The sequence below is a fragment of the Rattus rattus genome, chromosome 4, assembly GCF_011064425.1.
Source record: "Rattus rattus isolate New Zealand chromosome 4, Rrattus_CSIRO_v1, whole genome shotgun sequence".
NCBI lineage: Eukaryota > Metazoa > Chordata > Mammalia > Rodentia > Muridae > Rattus > Rattus rattus.
In genome coordinates this window covers 48,447,379-48,463,910 of record NC_046157.1, presented here as the reverse complement: position 1 = coordinate 48,463,910, position 16,532 = coordinate 48,447,379, and the positions used below count along the sequence as shown (strand labels likewise).

The window sequence follows — 16,532 nt, the reverse complement described above, 5'->3', positions numbered from 1 at the left end:
TTTGCCACTACCTCTGGTTACAAGGAAGGTTAAAGCGTTTAAGAACCATCACTAAAAATAGGATTTGAAAAAATTAAAAAGTTACAGAGCTCAGATCCTTGTGCCTGCAAGGCAAGCACGTCATTGGCAGGTTATGGTCTCCAGACGCACTGTCTGCTCTTTAACACAAAAGTTTTTGAGCCTCTGACTTGATGTATGAATTGTTGCTTGTTAGGGGCTTAGCTTGCTTGCCTTGAGTTTTTTTTTTTTTTTTTTTTTTAGAAAACTGCCACAGACTTTGTGGCTTAAAATAACAGATATTTATTCTCTCACAGTTCCCGAGGCCATAATGGTGCTGGTAAATGCTTGGAACATTCTGGAAGCTCTTAAGGAGAGCCTGTGCCATTCCCTTCTCTCTGTCGCTCAGGTTTACTGATAGCCCTTGGCTTGTAGAAGTATCATTCCAGACGTGGTGTCTGGGGCTCTCCCTGTTTATATCAGTGTCTCCATAGGGCCTTCCTGTAAGGATAACAGTCATTGAAAAAGACTCACTCTAATTTTAGTATGCCTTTCTAACAGGTACAGCTGCAAATATCTTACTTCCAAATAAGGTCACTTTCTGAGGTTATAAGTAGACATGGGCCTGTGTGTGAAGCACTTGAACCGACTACAGGAATCCACAGGCCAGATTAACTTCTTTAGAGGCTTAGCTACAAGTCCTGTGGGTGAGGGAGCACTTTCAGCTTCAGTGTCCTCAGTTCCTGTTGTGGGGCGGCGGCGGCGGTGGTGGTAGTGGTGGTGGTGGTGGTGGTAGTGGTCTATTTCAAGTCTTGTACTTGGGGCTTCCCGGAGTATAGAAAGGATTTCCTCTGTGAGCAAAGTCCTCCTCCATCCACTGAGGTGGCTAGTGTAAGGTACTCACTGCCAAGCCACTGAATTCTATCCTTGGATCCCATGGCTCTCAGAAGTTGTCTGCTGATCTCCACACTCTCCACACGTGCATGGCGGCATGTGCACCCTACCCCTACAGTAAATCAATGTAATCAAAATAATACAAGACAGAACCTATTTTTCTCTAGCCTCCATCCACCCCCTCGCCCACCCCCCAGTCCTGGGCAAGGTAATGCAGGAGGGAGCCGTGGTGGCAAGGAATTTTTCTGCAATAGGTTCTTTATAAAATAAAATAAGATTTATTTAATTTAATTTTTGAAATTTATCTATATATGCACTCATATGTATTCGTGCATGTGTGTGTGTGTGTGTGTGTGTGTGTGTGTGTGTGTGTACATGTACCTGTGCATTTGCTTGTATGAAGTTCCCACAGAGACCAAAAGAAGGCATCAGATCTCTTGGAGCTAGAGTTGCAGGTGTGTGTGAACCACATGATGTGGGTGCTAGGAGCTAAACGCAAGTCCTCTGTGAGAGCAGCAAACACTTTTTTTTAAAAAAGAATTATTTATTTAATGTATATGACTACACTGTAGCTGTCTTCAGACACACCAAAAGATCCCATTATAGATGGTTGTGAGCCACCGTGTGGTTGCTGGGAATTGAACTTAGGACCCCTGGAAGAGCAGTCAGTGCTCTTAACCACTGAGCCATCTCTCCAGCCCCGATGGAGCAAACACTCTTAACTGCTGAGCCACTGCTCCTGCACCCCAGTTTCTTTCAATATTAGAAAAATTAGAAAAATTCATACTTGTGCACATTGAAAGATTAAATGACTTCAAAGGCTCTTCAATATGAATCCCTCTCACCCTAATCTCTGTTTATAGTTTTAGTCACAGTCCCCCATCCCCCCACCCTGAGGTAGCCATCCAGGCCCTTACAGGGCCTCAGGCTCAGAAGGGCTCTACTTGGTCTAATTCTCTGCTGCTTTTAGTTTCCAGCCACGTTTAAACCAAGGGCCTGGTGTGTCTATTTTACCCTGGCCTCAAACACTGTGTAGCTAGTCCTGCTTGGAGGCAACCAGTGTTGGCAACTTCCTGTTTGAAATGTTCTATGGGTACTTGTCCCTAAATAGGGACAAGGGCCACGGCCAGAGAGTGACATCGATCTCTCTACATAACCTTTTCTATTATTATATTTTAAGAAATCGTTTGTCAACACTGGTTTTTGAAACCTTTGAAGACTTTAGGGAGGCAGGAGAGATGGCTCAGCAGTTAAGAGCACTTGTTGTTCTTGCAAAGGACCTGGGTTTGGTTCCCAGTGTCTGCGTGGTAACTCACAACCACCTACAAATCCAGTTCCAAGGGATTTGACATCCTCTTCTGGCCTCTGCAGACAGCATGCATGCACGTGTACATACATGCATACATACATACTACAAAGGACTCGTGAAGTAAAAATCAGATGGCATGAACTAAAAAGTCTGTGCTGGCTGCTTTTCTGTCAACCAGACTCGGGTTAGAGTCATCTGGGAAGAGGAAACCTCAATAAAGAAAAGGCTCGCACCGGAATGGCCGGAGGGCGAGCCTGAGAAGCATTTTCTTTCCTTTCCTTTCTTTCTTTCTTTCTTTCTTTCTTTCTTTCTTTCTTTCTTTCTTTCTTTCTTTCTTTCTTTCTTCCTTCCTTCCTTCCTTCCTTCCTTCCTTCCTTCCTTCCTTTCTTTCTTTCTTTCTTTCTTTCTTTCTTTCTTTCTCTTTCTTTAAAAGTGGGTTGTTCACTTTCTTTGTGTCTATCAAACTGAGAAAAATTTGTGTGCAGATATCACAGAACAACATCAACCATTGAATAAATGTGATTCTTCAACGCACACTCGAAGAAGAGGAAAATTCTGTTGGTTTTAAAAATCTGGCATAAATATATTAAAGCTGACAAAAACCAAAACAAAACAGGGCCAGCTACATCACTTCTTCCTACCAAAAACGTACGAAACATTAGCCTCTAACTAGATAAGTGCAATACTTGTCTTCAGAGTTTGACTTGAGTAACGGTGTTTTGAAGTATCGAGCTGGAAGGCTGCTGAAAATAACAAACGGCGAACAGCCGCATGACTCCATTCGTCTCAGATGACGTCGGTCATGGAGGCTGAGTGATTCTGTGCACTTTCCAGGTGATGAATTTTCTTGACTGATGACAGATGTGAGTGGGCACAGATCACTGTGGGTAGGCCCACTCCTAGGCAGGTGATCCTGGTGCTATAAGAAAGCAAGCTGAGCAAGCCATTGAGAACAAGACTCCTCCATGGCTTCTGCGTCCGCTCCTAACTCCAGTTTTCCGCTATGCTTCAGTTCCTGTCCTGACTTTTCTCTAATGGACTGAGAGTGTAAGCCAAAATAAACCCTTTCTTCCCCAACTAGCTTTCGGTGAAGGCGTTTTTATCCAGCAATAGAAACTCTAAGATACTGTCGATATAGTCTTACCCATGAGTAGAGTGCAGATTATAATCATTTCAGTTATTCAAGGGTTCTTAATGGTTCATGTTCTTGGTCAGCCATACCCTGGGCCCTGGGACAGCAGGGGCAAGCAGTAGATGTCTCTACACCAGGAGGTGGGGTCATCAGGGAGTCCTGAGCATCTGCTGTGCAGAGCAGATGAGGATGTCCAGGGATTCATGGCAGACAACGATCAGAGAAAGACAACACCAGATGGGAAGCCAGATACAGTCAAGGCCAGGTTACCCGACCAAGAGGGAATCACTGTGGGAAGAAGCAGACATTTCTGTTGATGATGAGTCGGACTGGGCTGGGGTGACTATCTGAGGACCAAGGCAGCCTGGGCTTTGGAACAATTAAAGAAGGCTTGACTATTAGCATCTTTATAATATAGATGTGAGTGTCCCTGGTACTCAGGGAAGTAGGAAGGTCAGAATACAAACCCAGTGGGGCGAGGAAAGGCTTCTCTTCGTCTTGTCATTCCAGGCACTGTGCACCCCCAACCCCCATCACATCCCTCCCTCTGTGCACCTGCCCCTAGTCACATCCTCCCTCCGCAGTCTTTCCTCTATCTCCCGTATGTATGTGTGTGTTCTCATGCTATCTAGGTACATGACAATGTACATAGCAGACATAACATTATTGGATTTACTTTATAGCTGTATGGCTTAGTTATCAATTGACAAAGCAAACTGAGAGGCTGTTTTGTCCTTGATGACGCATAGAAAGGGGGCTGGGCTTGTGGCTTATTCTAGCTTTCAAGTGTATAATGGGTTTAAATATTCTCTTTCTTTGCTTCAAGGATTTTGACTCTTTCTTCTCTGCAAAAGAAGAAAATATTATTTATTCTTTCCTTGGTCTGGCTCCCCCTCCTGGGTCAAAGGTAAGCTTGGACGCCCTGGGTGGACTAGTACAGGCTATAATGATAGAAGATAGACCTGGTAAATATCAATGCTCATCAATGATACTCTAAGGCAACAAGATTTATTTTTTAACTTGCAGAACACTTCATGAATTTACATATCACCCTTCTGTGGGTGCTCTGCTTATATCTATACATTTTAATGTGTGCGTGTGTGCACATGTGCGTGCTTGTGCATGAATGTATGTGTAATGTTTATGTGTGTATACTCGGTACATTTGTGCATGAGTGTGTGTACGTATGTGTAATGTTCGTGCTTGTGTGCGTGTATACCTATGCATGTATGCATGTGTGTGCACGTGTGTATACCTGTGCATTTGTGTCTGAGTGTGTGTATGCTTGTACTTGTGCATGTATGCATGTGGGTGCATGTATAATGTTTGTGCGCATTTGTGTGTGTATACCTGTGCATGTGTGCATGTGTGTGCATGAGTGTGTGTGCATGTGTAATGTTTGTGTGTGTATACATGTGCATGTGTGCATGAGTGTGTGTGCATGTGTGTGTATGAGTGTGCATGTGTAATGCTTGTGTGTGTATACCTGTGCATTTGTGTATGAGTGTGTGCATGTGTAAGTTTGTATTTATATGATTTTTAATAGAGACTTCATTGAGGAAGTGTGTGCAGAGAGATAATACAAAGGTTTTACTAGACAATTTCCTAGTTTTGCTTTCATTCTTTTCTAGTTAGTTTTGCAGTATTTAATAAATGTGAATGCTGGGGTGAGGCCAGGGGGCGCAGCTCAGTGCAATGGCTTAGAAGAAGGCCCTGGGCTCAGTTTCCAGCATCAAAAAAGAAGAATGAAAAGGGGGAAAGTGTCACATCTTTGTGTTGGGTGATCTAAGTCTTTGTGAGGTGCATAGAAAAACCACTTGTGTGACTCCACAGTTACGTCATCATGACTGACTTCTCTTCAAGCTCCCGAATGTTTGCTTCACATGGTACAGGAGGAGCTGAGAGTTCTACATCTTCATCTGAAGGCTGCTAGCAGAATACTCACTTCCAGGAAGCTAGGATGAGGGTCTTAAGCCCACACCCACAGTGACACACCTACTCCAACAGGGCCACACCTTCTAATAGTGCCACTCCCTGGGCTGAGCATATCAAACCATTACAGCAGTGGAGCCCCAGCGTGGAAAGACACTTTCCTACAGCGTGCTGCAGCAAAATTAAAGAAATACATGGCTGTGCCGCTTGAAACAAATGATGGAAGTTATGATCACTAACCTATAGTTCTTTATTGTCTGATGACAAACTCTTGTTTAAAAAATACGTTTTATTAGCTGGGCATTGTTGCTGCACACCTTTAATCCCAGCTGGGAAGCAGAGACTGGTGGATCTCTGAGTTCCAAAAAGCCAAGCCACGCAGAGAAACCGTCTCAAAAAGACTCCCCCATTTTATCAGTAATAATTAATGAAAATTTAAAAATAAATTCTGTTCCTAATTATTATTTGTGCACAATATATGTGAATACATGCATGGTGTGTGTGTGTGTATATATATGTGTGTGTGGGATATATATATATATATATATATATATATATATATATATGTATATACCATGTGTGCATCTGGTTCCCTTGGAGGTCAGAAAAGGGCATCGAATCCCCAGGGACTGGAGGCACAGATGGCTGTGAGCCACCCTGTAGGTGCTGGAAATTGAATCCACATTCTCTGTAAGACCAGTGAGGGCTCTTAACTACGGGGCCATCTCTTCAGCTTACCCACAGAATTCTTCTGTTTTATTTTAGCAAGTATCAGAGGACGATATCCAATTATACATGCAGCAGGAGTTCCGGCTCTAGTCAGCAGAGATAGATGATCATTACCATGTTACATGTTGATAGAGATAATGTTATAGCGCCACATTTGTTACTTACAATGTTACAGCACCACATTTGTTACTTACAATGTTACAGCGCCACATTTGCAGTACACTGCTAGAGTGTGGTTATTCTAGGTCAACATTTGTGTATCCTGGTGGCTACTGTCCTTAGGGAGTCACCTCATGATATCATAACAGACTCAACAGCAGATATCATAACAGACTCAACAGCAGCATCAACATCAAGATCTCTGTTATGGATTTTCTCTTAGGAAAATATCTGTTTAATCGATAAGACACAAATGACATCTCAAGGTTTGGTTTTGTTTTGAGACAAGTTTCCACTGAATAGATTAGGCTGACTTTGAACTCAACAATTTTCTACTTGAAGCTGCCCCAGTGCCAGGGGCCATCCATCTGAGATAATGTGATTTTGTGATTTATAGCCCAAAGTAAGGTATGATGAAACATTTTGATATAATTTATGTAGCAGTGACCAGCATGTAACAAATGTCAAAACATTTAAATGAATCAGAGGACTTAGGGAAACATGTCAAGAGGACTATGGAAGGTAGGAATTGGAGCTTCTAGAGATGTTCTGGAATTCTCCAGTTTGAAACTGGATAAGCAACAAAGACAATGAACAGCACTGAACGTAAGATTGTAGTTCAGGTCAGAGAGAGAAGCACAGTAGCAAGAGATAAAAGACAAAAGGGTAGAATGTGGGAAAGGCCAGACATCAGACATGAAACATCTGATGTGTGTGCAGCAGGAGGTCTAGGAGGCCAGGAGTTCTAGGACCCCAGATGCCAGACATGAGAGATCTGGCATGTAGCAGGAGTTCTAGGTGGCCAGGAGTCCTAGGATCCCAAATCAGACATGACAGATCTGCTGTGTGCAGCGGGAGATCTAGAAAGAGTGGAGGTCCTGGGAAGGAAAGGAGTTGATACTGGTGGAAGAGTTGCACATCCTCCGTGCAGCCAGTGAGGAGTGTCTTTAGAGTCAGACACTATAAAGAGTCCCTGAAAGGTGGACATAAGAAGGCTTGGATTGAGGAAGGAAATCTCTAGGTAGACCACCGTTGCGTTGAGTAAAATGAAGGCTGAGGATAAGAATAATTGAATTAGTTAAAAGACACAGAAGAGAGGTACATCCTCAAGAGAATTTTCAACTGTTTTCAACTATTTGGTGCAGGTGACAAAATCTGAGGAAGCGTCTTCCCTTCCCAATGGAGATGTAGCAGGAGAGGCAGAGGGGGCTGCAGAGGTAAGGGCTGGTGCTGATTATCCTTACATTTCTTTCTTTATTTCGTCTACCTATATATTCTATGTCTGTCTGTCTATCTGTTCATCTATCTGTCTTCTTTCATCTATCAATCTAGCTCTATCATCTATTTTCTCTATCATCTATCAATCATCTATCTCTATCTATCAATTATCTATATCTACCAATCAATTGATCTGTCATCTAGCAATCATCTATGAGTTCTCTTTCTACCATCTATATAATCTATTATCTATTCTGTGTCTATGTATCATCTAAGATTATCATCTATCATCTCTTTTATCTATTTTCTATCCATCCATCCATTCATCCATCCACTCATTCATCCATCCACCCACTCATCTGCCCATCTACCCATCCATCCACCCCCAACCATACCCCATCTACCCATCCGTCCATCCATCCATCCATCTACCCATCCATCCATCCATCCATCCATCCTTCATCCCACCTGCAAGCTCATCCATCCATTCATAATTCTATCTACCTTTCATTTATATTCATCCATCTATGCACCTGTCACCTTTACCGCCCTTAAACTCAACACCTCACACTCAGCACTTTATGGCTATAGCATGCATGCAGTCAGCCTGTTAGCAGTTTGGGGGTGGGTGTCAGCATCTGAATGACCTTGTGCAGAGGAAGTCTCTGCTGGTGTTACTTATGTGCCATGGCGGAAATGGGAAATCACAGCAGGTGTGGTCTGCCCTTTTACTTGGGACCTCACTGAAGGTCAGTGATGCCTTAAGTTTCTTTTCTAAACAGGGAACAGAGAAGGCTGAAGAAAGCGGAGAAACTGAGGCACAGAAAGAGGACAGTGAAGACACTGGCGAGCTTTCTGAATCCCAAGAGAAGAAGGTGAGTGCTTGTTCTGTTCATGGTAGTCTCTCTGCAGCTTTTCCGTTACTGAGCTCCTGGAAGGTGCTGGGAATTGTGCTGTGTGCTGGGTTCACAGCTTTGAGAGAGAACGTGGATGCTGAGAGCTTAGCTGTGAGGGATCAGCTATTCACTCCTGCTTTACTGCTGTGGAGCAGATGTGAGAGGGCCAGAGTGAGGACTCTGAGCCAGGCTTGCTGGAGAACAGCCAGTGCAGGCCTCAGTGATCATCACGTGTTTGTGGATAAGTCATATTCATGTTCCTGTCAGACAGGGTCCTTATTCCTTCGTCTTCAATGATGACTAACCTATTATGGCTTCCCATGAGCCTTTTGGAGAAAAAGGGCCAGGGTGTTCATGTGTTGGCGAAACAGCAGCAGGAAACTTGAGGACCGGCACTCAGCACTGGGAAAGAAACTCATTGAATTCCGCATCCAGAGAACCAACAAGTTGCAGGGAGTCTGAGGCACACGTGGGATCTGATCCCAAAGAGATTTGCTGTTCTGGGACAGCCAGATGATCAATGATGTATGGGACTCTATAAGCACCAGAGCAATGGGTGTGGGAACCACTTGCAGAATTTGGGAATTTGGTTGACAAGACATTGGGGTGGTGTTGGCTGCCCAGGAACCTTGTGAGTTGGGGAGGGCTATAGGCCTTGGGCTGAGCCTCCCCAGGGAGAGTGTGTCAATAGGAGTGTCATGAGAGCGTCACAATATGGTGGAAATACCACAACTGGCTCATGTTTGTGTTGGCTCTAATCAAGGTAAAGCTACCTTATGGGAAAAGGTCAAGTTATGTTGAGTCCTGTTGGTTGCCAGCTGGTTTTCCTCATCTGGAAACCCAAAGCCCCTGCCTGGTTTGGTGACACACGATTGGGTTCCCACCATACAAAAGTGCCTTTTATAAGGCCAGTGTGGCTGTAGCTCCAAACGCTTGCAGGCCCAAGGCTGGACTAAGGGTTAGAGACCCTGAGGCTACCCCGGCGCTCTCTCCTGCCAGTTCTAGGGCCAGCTGCACTTTCAGGCCACACTGGCAGGCCTAAGCATCATCACCAGCATCCGTGTCTGACACTCATCACCACTGACACCTGCCCTTGGTACCGTCCCAGTGCTGTGTCAGTGGCCCAACTCTCGGCTAAGTTCCCAACAGAAAATAGCTGCTGTGACAGGTCTGAGACTTCTCAGTTCCCATGTCTGCCCCTGGTGGCTCCCGTGGAGGACTGCACAGTGGCATCATGTGGATAATATGACACTCACGGTGCTGGTTCCCACCCAGTCTGCACCTGGCGATGACAGCCTTCTTTGTAAGTCTACGCGGTCATTTGCTAACCATAAACTGGAGTTCAAGCACTTTGCATAGTTGGCTTTTTAACAGCTGCCTGGTTCAGACATTGTCTAATTCCGTGAGCTTATGTTAGGAAGCTTTTAAAATGGGTGTATTGCACCTTAACCTAAGAAGGATTGGAGGCAGGAGTGGCATTTGCTAAACATATTCAATTCACATTTTATCGGTTGAATGAGCCATCGTCCCATGCCGGGCAGAACTTCAGTGATTGGGAGGGAGCAATGGGACAGTAGAGTCCTGGCAGGAAGCCCGGCTCTGAGAGCTAACATCTCCAGGGCCCTCGAAGTTGCTTTTAGGGATAATTCCATAAGAGCACTGAGCAGACGACTGTTTGCATTTAGTACATATTCCAGGAGTGCTCAGTCCCTCTCCTGTTACTGACAGTTACCTGAGGTCGAGACCAGCAGTTACTGTGATAAAACTGTCCCCACTACTGCCCTCCAAGCACCATTTTAAATAACACCTCGTTTCACTTAGATTTAGGAAAGTATGAAACCTTATAGAATTGATAATTCCATGCTGAATGTGGTGGATTTTAATCTGACGACAGGAGATTAAGGAGAAAACGAATAGCCTTGAGAGGCAGAGAGTAGGTATCAGGCCTCGGGTATTCTTGCTCCTAGGTTTTGCTTTTGTTTATTGAGTTTACATCTTGGCTCCACCAGTGGCAAAATCCTAGAGGTCCTGATAATAAGTAAGGGACAGGTCACACCCCCAGGGAGCACACAGGACAGTCAGAGAGACGGACACCTCAGTGATGGCTGTGGGAACCAGTCTGAGGGCCTGTAACTCAGTCTTCTGGGCTATGAAATGTCTTCCCTGAAAACCTTATTTTGAATGACTGCTGATGTAAAAGGACTTCATGTTTGGCTGAAGGAGGAGTGAGGGGTTGGGAAGCTGGAGGGCTAGGCAGGGGCCAGCCAGAGCCATTGTTTTAAACCACAAAGAAGATGTTCCAGGTTTGAGAGGAACGAGATGAAAGAATTATCCTTTAGGAGAATTATTGGAGAGTAACAGCCCCTGGGCTTCCCAGAGTGTGAGCGCCTTTGATGTGGGGAACTGAGGAAAGCCCTGGTCTGTGAAAGTCCCAGCCTGTGGTCTGGGAGCCATGAGGGCAAGAAGGGGTTAAAGAAGAGAATAAAGTCATCCTGGAGTCTGGGCATCAGCTGCAAGCGGGAGGACTGCAAGTCTGTGGCTGGAGTTGCTGAAGAGAGGCAGGCGGCAGGGTGATGGCAAGGTTTTAAGGTCTGTAGACAGCAGCCATGCCAAGGCCATGAGGTCTGAATGAGAACAAATGGTGGTGGTGGTGGGGCTACAAAAGAGGAGTTGAAGAGAAGTGGGAGATGAAGTCATTATAATCTCAACATTGTTTAAAGATTATCATCGTGCCATGCACACGTGTAGAGGTCAGAAGATGCGCTGTACAACCCGTTCTCCCTTCTACGTTTATGTGGGGTGTGAGGATTGAACTCAGCTCATCCAGCTTGCACAGCAAGCTCTTCACTTGCATCTTTGAACCGAGTGTTGTTAGGTCATCACAGCTGGGCTGTCTTATGCCATGAGAATATGTGATGTTCTACTTGTGCAATGAGGTTCTATGCTATTAAAGTTTGTTTCTCTTCAACGTAAGTCTTACTCCATTTTTTTTTCTTTGTGGACCCAAGGAAGAAGAGGGAGAAGAGGGAGAAAAGGGAGAAGAGGGAGAGACAGCAGAAGAGGTAGGATCTGCCACCTTTAATGGTTTAATCAGCTGAGTGAAAACATTTGCTGGTGACACCCATGTAGCTTTTGCTACATTCCTCTCGTGTATGTGTGTGTGTGCGTGTGGTGGTGGTGTGTATGTGTGTATGTGTGTGTGTCTGTGCATGTCTGTGTGCTTGTGTGTATATCTGTTTGTGTATATGTATAAGTGTGTTTGTATGTATATGTATGTGTGCGTATGTAAGTATGTATGTATGTGTGTGTGCATGCGTGTATGTGTATATGTATATATGTGTGTATATATATTTATGCATGCATGTAGGCATGTATGTGTGTATATGTATAGGCATGTATGTGTATATGTGTATATATATATGTTTGTGTATATGTGTATGTTTGTATGTGTGTGCATGTGTGTATATATATACATATATATGTTTATGTGTGCATGTTTGTGTGCACGCGCACATGCGTGTGCATGTGGCAACTGAACATCAATGTCAGATGTCTTCTTCAACCACTCACCACCGTCTTTTGTGTGGCAGGTGTCATGAGAGCCCTCAGCTTAGTTTGGTATCTTGTTCCCATTGTGTCTTTGGTGCTTGTGCTTCTCAGTAATGACGTGGCTTTGTATAAACTAGACGGAAGAGGCAACAGAGGGAGGAGCAGAGGGAGAAGCTGAAGAAGAACCCGAGGAAGAGGGAGGAGAAGAAGAAGATTCTTAGGCTTTTCAGGCTGGTGCTTCAACTTTCCCAGGTAGGCCTGTCACAGGTGTGTCTCTCCTGCCCATCTCTGTGCCTGCAGTCTTCAGAGTCTACCATATCCATGACTTGGCACTAGGGCACTAGGGCATGGTAGGAAAGGAATGAGATCATTATTTAAGAGCTGGCACAGAAGCAGCTCTTGGTGCAGTCTGTCCTGATGCCTCTATTCACCAGCACGCTTGCATGTTCACAGCATGACTCATGCAAGATGCTGCCATCGAGATACTGATGATGCTGACTGCAAACCTAATCTGAAAGTCTCCGAGCTAGCTACTACTTCATAAAAGACAATTGCTGTTGCTGTGCATGTCATGCTAAGGGCTGCACACTGTCTTCACTTATTAATATCAGCTGAAGACTCATGTGTGGACACATTGTGGACCAGGAACACTTGGGTGGACACTCTGTGGACCAGGAACACTTAGGTGGACACACTGTCCCAGGACTTGATGTCTCCCCCATATTTCTTTATGCTGTTGATACACACCACCACCACTTGGCTATAGACCTCTACTTTGTTTTGTTTTCTGGAGACAGGGTTTCTCTGTATAGCCCTGGCTGTCCTGGAACTCACTCTGTAGACCAGGCTGGCCTTGAACCTCAGAGATCCACCTGCTTCTGCCTACCGAGTGCTAGGACTAAAGGCAGGCACCACCACCATCACCACCACCTGGCCACAGATCTCTACCTTAAGGTCAACTCTCTGCCAGATTTTGGTAACAGCTCCACTGCTAAGGAATGAACTAGGACTCATATTCGAGAATTTTATAAAGTTCCATCTGAAGAACTGGGGAAAATGCAAAAGTGATGTGTATTTGTCATCAACCTAGGAGCAAAGCAAATTGCCACAGGGCCACAGAGCCACAGGGCCACAGAACCACAGGGCCACAGAACCACAGAGCCACAGAACCATAGATCACAGAACCACAGAGCCACAGAGCCACAGGGCCACAGGGCCACAGGGCCACAGAGCCACAGGGCCACAGAACCATAGATCACAGAGCCACAGGGCCACAGAACCACAGGGCCACAGGGCCACAGAACCACAGGGCCACAGAACCACAGAGCCACAGAACCATAGAACCCACAGAGCCACAGGCCACAGGGCCACAGGGGCCACAGAACCACAGGGCCACAGAACCACAGAGCCACAGGGCCACAGGGCCACAGAACCACAGGGCCACAGAACCACAGAGCCACAGGGCCACAGGGCCACAGAACCACAGGGCCACAGAACCACAGAGCCACAGAGCCACAGAGCCACAGGGCCATAAAGTCACAGAGCCACAGGGCCACAGAACCATAGATCACAGAGCCACAGGGCCACAGAGCCACAGAGCCACAGGGCCATAAAGTCACAGAGCCACAGGGCCACAGAACCATAGATCACAGAGCCACAGGGCCACAGAATCACAGAACCATAGATCACAGAGCCACAGAGCCAGAGGGACACAGAACCATAGATCCATAGCCACAGAACCATAGATCACAGAGCCACAGAGCAACAGGGCCACAGAACTACAGTGTCACAGGGTCATGTGGCCACAGGCTTACATGGCCACAAGGACATAGGGCCAAGGGCCACACAGCCACAGTGCCCCAGAGCCACAGAACCACAGGGTCACAGTGCCACAGGGCCACAGAACTACAGTGTCACAGGGTCATGTGGCCACAGGGTTACATGGCCAAAGGTTATAGGGCCAAGGGTCACAGAGCCACAGGGCCACAGGGCCAAAGGCAGCTTCCCAAGTACTACAGATCCATCGCTACTCACACCACTTGCAGTTCTGATGCGATGATCATGAAATCCTGAATGTGAAATGGCACTACAGAGGGAGAAACCTTAGCGTGTGGTCTTTGCCCAGGTTCAATTCCAGAGTTAAAATGAAGGCAGTATGGTACCGTGCAGAGCATTCGGTGTGCTTCCCTGAGGGCTCTGGGCTGGAATCCAGCCCTCAGTGATCTGTTTCAAAGTTTGAACACCCGGACACGAGGGAGCGACCCAGGCAGCACCTCAGATTTCACCTTTGACTCCTACTTTCTTAGAGTGTGTCATTGCTGACAGCAGGATCGGAGTCCCTGGGAATCCTCAGCTTCCAGAGCTAAACCTGTCTCTGTGCCAGGGAATTTCACACTCAGTCAGGTTGGAAACACGACCTGCTGGAGAGCATGGCAGTGAACCGAACTGTGAAGACATTCTCCTGTCCAGCCTGGAGTTAGACTCCAACCCGCGCCTGCGTCTGAGGAGCCACAGTGCATGACATTCAGATCCTGCTTTGTTGTTTGATTTTTGTCTTTTGTCTCCTTCGGGCACCCTGCCTGGCCTTGAACTCATGAACTCACAGAGATCCTCCTGCTTCTGTCTCCTAAATGCTGGCTGTAAAGGCGTGGTGGCACAGGCCCAGCACAGTATTCGGAATGAACAGATGGCTCAGCGGTTAAGAGTACTTGCTGCTCTCCTCCAGCGTTCAAGTTTGTTTCCCAGCACCTAAACTGCCTGTGACTCAAGCTCTAAGGGACCCGACTCCCTCCTGTGGCATCCATGGGCACCCTCACATACACACAACACACACACATGTACATACGTGCATTAACGTACAAACATAAACAAAAACCCGCCGCTTCCCTGTGCGTACCACTCAACACTGCTTTCTAATGGGGCCTCGCGCTGTTGAAATGACCCCTCTAGGACTCCGTTGAAGATGCAACCGCTCTGCCTTCCACTAACAAATAGCCGGGAAGCTGTAGAGAGCTTGCCTTTCTCCTGGTGTTTGGTATATGTTAGATCTGACAGCCAGTACAAACCTGGCTCGGTTCTCATGGAGGACATTATTTTCTCTTCTCTACCTGGGGCCACAGATGGTAAAATGTGGCCCTGCCTTCCTGGTTTGTGTGTTGGAGAGTGAAGACTGCAGTGAGTTCTCTATCTTTAACAGTCTTCTCACGATATTTCCTTCCTTTTAGGATGTTCAAGCCTCAAGGCCACATTTGAACTCTCTCTCCTCCTTTAACTCTATGAAATACTCGGCTGGAAGCCAGCCCCCTTCCCCCAGCACCCCTGGGTTCACCGAGGACCCGTGCCCTCCGAAACAGCTTGGTGTATGTGAATCCCTATCTCACCGTGTCAACATGAGGCTGGATGTGAAGACAGCACACGTGCTGTGCCTACGGTTTATGCTCTTTGCTTAACGTTTGTTTCCTCTGCTGCGCACAAGTAGACCTTCTCGTTAATACTCTGCAAACGGGTTCTTGAGGCGTAGTTTCTCTCTGTGATGCGGCCGAAGGATTTCTTTGTGTACCTGCTTGGTTTAGGCTTGGCTTTCAAAACAAAACACTTCCCAGAGAGCAATCATCAATAAAGATTGATAGCAAGAATCTGTCTGGTCTTATTATCCACCCTGTCCCCGCTCCTGGTTCATTCATCTCTCTGCCTCTTTGTGGACCTGAACTTGCTCGGTCTGTTCAGACTAAGTCCTGTGTACCCTGAGGTAGCTTATTGTTGTTGCACTAATTGGTCCAGGTTTTCAATGGGCACTGATTGTTGTGCACTGTGTAGAGCCTGACTGAACTGTAGCACTGACACCCACACATGCAGGGATGTGGCTAGAGCAAGGTGTCTGCAGCATCTTTGTATAATTTTGGCTGCAGGAACCTCTGATCCCCTGGCTGCCAATTGATTTGCAGGGCCAGCAACAGCCGACTGCTCGGGATAGGTTGGACAACATCACTCTGCTTGCCTGCCCGTGTTACTTTATCAGAGATATTTTCTTCCCCGTGACATTCTGTAGTTCTCCCTTTCTCCCTGCCATTCTGTGCAGGGCTGGATGCCTGTGGGGGTGGGGTAGGGCTTGGGTAGAGGTGGGGGAAATGGTGGGGGAGGAAGGCTCCTTCTTTGGTATACTGTCCTCTCTTGTCCCAGTCACCGTGTTAGTATCTCATGGAGTGAGGTGAACTTCCTTCCGCTGAGCTGTGTGCTGTTTACAATGTATCATGTAGCTACAGCAGTCACAGGGAACCCGGAAACTCTGGAAAATAGCTCTTTTCTTGTTACCTTGGTAACAAAAAGAGACACTCGTGAAGAGAATTAGTCTCCACCCCCCAAATCACTGAAGTAGCTTTCCTTTAAAAACATTTCTCTCTCTGTTAAAAGACTGGTGATATGGAAACTTAGTTGATTAAAGTGAATCTCCTTCTCCCTTATATTTTACCTCATTGCACTGAATTGTATGCTTTTAAAAAAAGCTAGTAGCATTTAAAAAACAAACAAACAAACAAACAAACAAACAAACAAACAGCTCCATGTCTGTCTTGTTGGTGCTTAGGGCTGACGATCAGTCCTTCCTTGGCCAAGGAGGAATGAGGTAAACTCCGCTCAGTGCCAGTTGACCCTTAGTTCCAGATTTCTTAAGCAGGAGGTAGAGGCGGGTGGGTCCTGGGCTCATTGACCAGCCACTTTA

The 16,532-nt window shown here is 46.2% G+C and overlaps 1 protein-coding gene across 1 annotated transcript in view; it reads left to right on the top strand.

The window, feature by feature from the left end:
- The window catches only part of LOC116898954 (SH3 domain-binding glutamic acid-rich protein), a 20,270-nt gene extending 8,208 nt beyond the window's left edge, over positions 1 to 12,062 (top strand). The window contains exons 3-7 of the mRNA XM_032900370.1: positions 4,159 to 4,239; positions 7,298 to 7,369; positions 8,153 to 8,245; positions 11,275 to 11,328; positions 11,953 to 12,062. Of these exons, the coding sequence (XP_032756261.1) occupies positions 4,159 to 4,239; positions 7,298 to 7,369; positions 8,153 to 8,245; positions 11,275 to 11,328; positions 11,953 to 12,036 (384 nt within the window). The 3' untranslated portion in view covers positions 12,037 to 12,062. The remainder of the gene's footprint in view (positions 1 to 4,158; positions 4,240 to 7,297; positions 7,370 to 8,152; positions 8,246 to 11,274; positions 11,329 to 11,952) is intronic.
- Positions 12,063 to 16,532: the final 4,470 nt, after the last annotated feature.